Source organism: Suncus etruscus, chromosome 3 (genome assembly GCF_024139225.1).
Source record: "Suncus etruscus isolate mSunEtr1 chromosome 3, mSunEtr1.pri.cur, whole genome shotgun sequence".
In the NCBI taxonomy this organism is placed as follows: domain Eukaryota; kingdom Metazoa; phylum Chordata; class Mammalia; order Eulipotyphla; family Soricidae; genus Suncus; species Suncus etruscus.
The window spans coordinates 95,088,159-95,095,319 of NC_064850.1; the positions used below are offsets into that span (position 1 = coordinate 95,088,159).

General features: G+C 38.7%; 1 protein-coding gene across 1 annotated transcript; it reads right to left on the reverse strand.

Moving 5' to 3' along the window:
* Positions 1-2,852: 2,852 nt before the first annotated feature.
* LOC126003326 (28S ribosomal protein S18c, mitochondrial-like) lies at positions 2,853-3,349 on the reverse strand. Its single transcript, XM_049769494.1, has one exon. It carries the CDS (start codon positions 3,347-3,349, stop codon positions 2,909-2,911), a length of 441 nt encoding a protein of 146 aa, XP_049625451.1. The 3' UTR covers positions 2,853-2,908.
* Positions 3,350-7,161: the final 3,812 nt, after the last annotated feature.

Sequence of the window (7,161 nt, forward strand, 5' to 3'; positions counted from 1 at the left end):
TTCATGGCAGGCCTGGGGGATGATATGGAATGCTGGGATCAAAGCCAGTTGACTGTGTTTAAGGCAAACGCACTACCCGTTGTGCTTTTGCTTTGGCCCCTTGTTTATAAATTTTGCAAGAGATTTCTTTTGTGTACATAATCAGTGATTATAAATAATTCTTGCTTTAATTAACATCAGTAAATACTGATATTTTCTCCTTCTTAGCACATAATCTGATTGGATTTTGGCTTCTTTTACAAGAAAATTCAACAAAACAAAATACTTTCAAGGGTTTTGGTAAAAAAAAAAATCTATGTGAAAGTTAGTTTGGGAAAATATTGTTTTTGAACTTTATTGAGGTGTAGAGTAGATCAGAGTGACATATGCTTGGGCAGGGCAGGAAATAGTATAAATCTGGGGCCAGAGTGATTGTATAACAGGCTTGTATGCAGTTGACCCAGGCTTGACGTCCATATATTCCCCCAGGCCCAGCATGAATGATCCAGAGTATATAGAACCAGGAGTAAGTTCTGGGTATCACTAGCTATGATCTGAAAGAAGGGGGAAAAAAATAGTATAAACCTAGCTTTTTTTTTTGGATTTTGGGTCATACCCAGTTGTGCTCAGGAGTTACTCCTGGCAAGCTTGGGGGAACCATATGGGATGCCAGGAATTGAATCTGGGTCTATCCCAGGTTATCCACCTGCAAAGCAAATGAATGCCCTATCTCTGTGCTATTACTCCAGCCCTTACACCTAGAAATTAAAGCTCTTATAATTTTTTTGTGGTTTTCAGCTTTGTTTTTTGGGGGGTTGGGGGTTTTTGGCGGTTGCACCTGGCAGTGCTCAGTGGCTATTCCAGGCTTATTTCTAAAGCATTCTTGGCAATACTTAGAGAAGGAGGGAAGTGCCAGGGATGAACTCTTGGTGCTTCTCTCTGCTCTGTCCTTTGAGCTTTCATGAAAGCCCCAGCCCTGTTTCTTCTTTTTAACACTGGGCTTCAGGTGGTTCAATATGAGCCTAACACCATTCATTGTTTGTGCTCTTTTTTTATTCTATCTTATTATTTTTCTATCTTTTGCTCTTTTTATTACCTTATAAAAGTTTTGACTTCTACTAAATTAATGCAAAAATATTTTAATCTTTTTTTTTTTTTTGTCTTGTTTTAGGGGGAGGTGTCACACCCAGCAGCGCTCAGGGGTTACTCCTGGCTCTATGCTCACAAATCACTCCTTGGCAGGCTTGGGGGACCATATGGGATGCCGGGATTCAAACCACTGTTCTTTTGCATGCAAGACATACTCACCCTACCTCCATGCTATCTCTCCCGCCCCCATTTTAATCTTTATTAAGGCCCTATGCTTTACAAAGTTGATCATAGTTGAGTTTCAGGCATACAGTGAGTGTTCCAACACTAGTTTCATGACCATTGTCAATGTTTCTCCACGATTATTCTCAATTTTTCTCTCACCATTCAGCCTGCTTTTATGACAGGAAAATTTTTGTTTGGTTGTAGGATTTTTGTTTGTTTGTCTTGTTTTTGTGACATGCCCCCAAATTCTCAGGGCTTACTCCTGACTTTGTGTTCAAGACTTTGCACTCAGGAATCTTAGCAGGCTTGGGGGATTTTGGGGATTGAACCCTGGCTGGTAGCATACAAGACAAGTGCCTTAACCACTGCATTATCTCTCTGTAGTTTGGATTTCAGTGTTGTTAGTGCTGTAGCTAAAGATGTAGATAAACCACATTTCCTTTTTGCCAATGTGTTTGAGGCACCTGCCTGCCTCTCTTACCACCTCTTTGTCTCTTCTTGGTCCCTCACTCTTTCCTTTCCTGTCCTCATGTCTTTAATCTAGGGATTATTTCTTCTAGTTATCTCTTGATATCTTGGACTCTCTTTTCCTCTTCTCTTTATACCACGGATAGTGAGATTATCAGATACTTGTCTTTCATCATCTAACTTCACTTAATATATCTTCCAGTTCCATCCAAACTGCAATTAATTGTATGACATCGGTCAACTTGCACCTGCATAATAGTGATTTCATATCCTAGTGCTGTAATAAAAGTGTTAATGTGAAAATAAAAAAGAAAACTGGTGTGTGTATGTCCTTTAGAATGAACATTTATGTGTACTGGGAGTAGATGCTCAGATGTCAAATTGCTGGGCAGTCTATTCTTACATTTCTGAGAAATCTTTATTATTGTTTTCCATTTGGATTGAACCAAACAATTTTCCCACCAGCAGTGAGATTCAATATAGATACGTTTTCCAGGGTTTTGTAGATATGTTCTGTTTTCGCATGTGGATTATATGTTAATGTCATCTTGTTTTTAACTTCCCTGATAATAGATGATGACCACTTTTTCATGTGTGTATTGGTCACCTGTCTTTTTCTGATGAGTTTTTTCCCCCAGTTTTTCATAGTTTTGGGGAGAGGATTTGTTAATTCACCTTCATGAATGCATTGTATATTAACCTGTTATCTAATGTGCTGAGTGCAAATATTTTCTCATTCCATAGAGGGTACCTTATAGTTTTTTTACATCTGCACTTTTGCCATGAAGAAATTTTTTTTTATTTTTTGGTTTTGGTTTTTGGGCCACACGCAGCAGCGCTCAGGGATTACTCCTGGCTCCATACTCAGAAATCGCTCCTGGCAGGCTTAGGAGACCATATGGATGTCAGGAATCGAACCCAGGTCCATCCAGGTCAGACACGTGTAATGCAGATGCCCTACACTGCTATTGCTCTGGCCCCATGCCATGAAGAAATTTTTTTAAGTAATATAATCCCATTTGTTTGGTTTTTGGTAGCTTTGCTATTGGAATCATATAATTGATTTTTTTCACAGCTTATTACTTTATTAGATATTAGAATTTCAGTCAATATTAACATAACTTATAAAATGTTTATTGATAACAGTTTACTCCTGATATTTAATATTACAAACTTTGGGATCTTTGAAGTATGCAGGGTCCTTGTATGTAACTGGCATAAAACCCATGATTTTAGCTCTTTTAATAGCTTTTGTGATTTCTTTTTGTTTCTTCCCACAATGACCTGTTATGTGCCTTCCATAAATGCATCCAGCAAATGGAGAAATAAACTGTGACAAACGCTGTACATTCTTGTAATCAACACGTTTCCCACACAAGATACATTTGTTCAGAGGCTCCTTGTAAGGATTTTCCATTGAAATGGGCAGGTCTGTTGTTTCAGTTACCTGCTGGTACTGTGAACAACTTCTTAACACCTGGTGAGTGCTGGGAGCAGCAAGACCCACGGCAGCCTTTATGAAATGCTTCCATGAAATGCTTCTACCGTGTCTGCAGAGACCGCTGCAAACAGCAATCAGAGCTGCCATGGTCCCCAGCAGAACCTCCTTCTCCTTCCCCTTCCTGCTGACCAAAACCCTCATATAATTGATTTTTGAGGTTCATTTTTTAGGACGCTATCCTGATATTTTTCTTAATTTTACGATTTATAATCTGATTTCAAGTACTTTGGTCCACTTTGACTAGACTTTGTGTAAGGTGTGAAATGTGAATTCAACTTCATTATTTTTTACAATATCTTAAAAAGACTGTTTTTCTTCACTTTGTGTACACAACTCCCTTGTTAGAAATTAGTTGACCATAGATCTGGGGATTTATCTTTGTGTACTTGAGTCTAATCTATTAGTTAGAGAGTCTGTTCTTATTCCAGTACCATGCTGTTTTGTCACTAGCTCAATTGCATTGCTTCAAGTTAGATAATGAGATACCTCCAGTTTCTTATTTCTTAGTATGATTTTGGCCATTCAGGATAATTTATGATTCCATACAAACTTTTTTTTTTTTTATTTAAACACCTTGATTACATACATGATTGTTTTTGGGTTTCAGTCATGTAAAGAACACCACCCATCACCAGTGCAACATTCCCATCACCAATGTCCAAGTCTCCCTCCTACCCACCCAACCCCCGCCTGTACTCTAAACAGGCTCTCCATTTCCCTCATACATTCTCATTATAAGGAAAGTTCAAAATGTAGTTATTTGTCTAACTAAACTCATCACTCTTTGTGGTGAGCTTCCTATGGTGAGCTGGAACATCCAGCTCTTTTCACTTTTGTGTCTGGAAATTATTATTGCAAGGATGTCTTTCATTTCTCTTAAAACCCATAGATGAGTGAGACCATTCTGCGTTTTTCTCTCTCTCTGACTTATTTCACTCAGCATAATAGATTCCGTATACATCCATGTATAGGAAAATTTCATGACTTCATCTCTCCTGACAGCTGCATAATATTCCATTGTGTATATGTACCACAGTTTCTTTAGCCATTCGTCTGTTGAAGGGCATCTTGGTTGTTTCCAGAGTCTTGCTATGGTAAATAGTGCTGCAATGAATATAGGTGTAAGGAAGGGGTTTTTGTACTGTATTTTTGTGTTCCTAGGGTATATTCCTAGGAGTGGTATAGCTGGATCATATGGGAGCTCGATTTCCAGTTTTTGAAGGAATCTCCATATCGCTTTCCATAAAGGTTGAACTAGATGGCATTCCCACCAGCAGTGGATAAGAGTTCCTTTCTCTCCACATCCCCGCCAACACTGTTTGTTTTCATTCTTTGAGATGTGTGCCATTCTCTGTGGTGTGAGGTGGTATCTCATCGTTGTTTTGATTTGCATCTCCCTGATGATTAGTGATGTGGAGCACTTTTTCATGTGTCTTTTGGCCATTTGTATTTCTTCTTTGTCAAAGTGTCTGTTCATTTCTTCTCCCCATTTTTTGATGGGATTAGATGTTTTTTTCTTGTAAAGTTCTGTCAGTGCCTTGTATATTTTGGAGATTACCCCCTTATCTGATGGGTATTGGGTGAATAGTTTCTCCCACTCAGTGGGTGGCTCTTGTATCCTGGGCACTATTTCCTTTGAGGTGCAGAAACTTCTCAGCTTAATATATTCCCATCTGTTAATCTCTGCTTTCACTTGCTTGGAGAGTGCAGTTTCCTCCTTGAAGATGCCTGTAATGTCCTGGAGTGTCTTGCCTATGTGCTGTTCTATATATCTTATGGTTTGGGGGCTGATATCGAGGTCTTTAATCCATTTGGATTTTACCTTCGTGCATGATGATAGCTGGGGGTCTACGTTCAATTTTTTGCAAGCGGCTATCCAATTGTGCCAACACCACTTGTTGAAGAGGCTTTCCCTGCTCCATTTAGGGTTTCCTGCTCCTTTATCGAAAATTAGGTGGTTGTATGTCTGGGGAACATTTTCTGAGTATTCAAGTCTATTCCACTGGTCTGAGGGCCTGTCCTTATTCCAATACCATGCTGTTTTGATAACTATTGCTTTGTAGTACAGTTTAAAGTTGGGGAAAGTAATTCCTCCCATATTCTTTTTCCCAATGATTGCTTTAGCTATTCGAGGGTGTTTATTGTTCCAAATGAATTTCAAAAGTGCCTGATCCACTTCTTTGAAGAATGTCATGGGTATCTTTAGAGGGATAGCATTAAATCTGTATAATGCCTTGGGGAGTATTGCCATTTTGATGATGTTAATCCTGCCAATCCACGAGCAGGGTATGCGTTTCCATTTCCGCGTGTCCTCTCTTTTTCTTGGAGCAGAGTTTTATAGTTTTCTTTGTATAGGTCCTTCACATTTTTAGTCAAGTTGATTCCAAGATATTTGAGTTTGTGTGGCACTATTGTGAATGGGATTGTTTTCTTAATGTCCATTTCTTCCTTATTGCTATTGGTGTATAGAAAGGCCATTGATTTTTGTGTGTTAATTTTGTAGCCTGCCACCTTGCTATATGAGTCTATTGTTTCTAGAAGCTTTTTGGTGGAGTCTTTAGGGTTTTCTAAGTAGAGTATCATGTCATCTGCAAACAGTGAGAGCTTGACTTCTTCCTTTCCTATCTGAATTCCCTTGATATCTTTTTCTTGCCTAATCGCTATAGCAAGTACTTCCAGTGCTATGTTGAATAGGAGTGGTGAGAGAGGACAGCCTTGTCTTGTACCAGAATTTAGAGGGAAGGCTTTTAGTTTTTCTCCGTTGAGGATAATATTTGCCATTGGCTTGTGGTAGATGGCTTCAACTAGATTGAGAAAGGTTCCTTCCATTCCCATCTTGCTGAGAGTTTTGATCAAGAATGGGTGTTGGACCTTATCAAATGCTTTCTCTGCATCTATTGATATGATCATGTGGTTTTTATTTTTCTTGTTATTGATGTTGTGTATGATGTTGATGGATTTACGGATGTTAAACCAGCCTTGCATTCTTGGGATGAAACCTACTTGATCGTAGTGGATGATCTTCTTAATGAGGCATTGAATCCTATTTGCCAGGATTTTGTTGAAGATCTTTGCATCGGCATTCATCAGCGATATTGGTCTGTAATTTTCTTTTTTTGTAGCATCTCTGTCTGGTTTAGGTATCAAGGTGATGTTGGCTTCATAAAAGCTATTTGGAAGTGTTTCCGTTTGTTCAATTTCATGAAAGAGTCTTGCCAGGATTGGTAGTAGTTCCTCGTGGAAAGTTTGAAAGAATTCATTAGTGAATCCATCTGGGCCTGGGCTTTTGTTTTTCGGCAGACCTTTGATTACCGTTTTGATTTCATCAATGGTGATGGGGGTGTTTAGATATGCTACATCCTCTTCCTTCAACCGTGGAAGATTATAAGAGTCCAAGAATTTATCCATTTCTTCCAGGTTCTCATTTTTAGTGGCGTAGAGTTTCTCAAAGTAGTTTCTGATTACCCTTTGAATCTCTGTCATATCAGTAGTGATCTCTCCTTTTTCATTCCTAATACGAGTTATCAAGTTTCTCTCTCTCTCTTTCTTTGTTAGGTTTGCCAGTGGTCTATCAATCTTGTTTATTTTTTCAAAGAACCAACTTCTGCTTTCGTTGATCTTTCGGATTGTTTTTTGGGTTTCCACTTCATTGATTTCTGCTCTCAGCTTTGTTATTTCCTTCTGTCTTCCTATTTTTGGGTCCTTTTGTTGAGCACTTTCTAGTTCTATTAGCTGTGTCATTAAGCTACTCAGGTAAGCTCCTTCTTCCTTCCTGATGTGTGCTTGCAAAGCTATAAATTTTCCTCTCAGTACTGCTTTTGCTGTGTCCCATAAGTTCTGATAGTTTGTGTCTTTATTGTCATTTGTTTCCAGGAACCTTTTGATTTCCTCCTTGATTT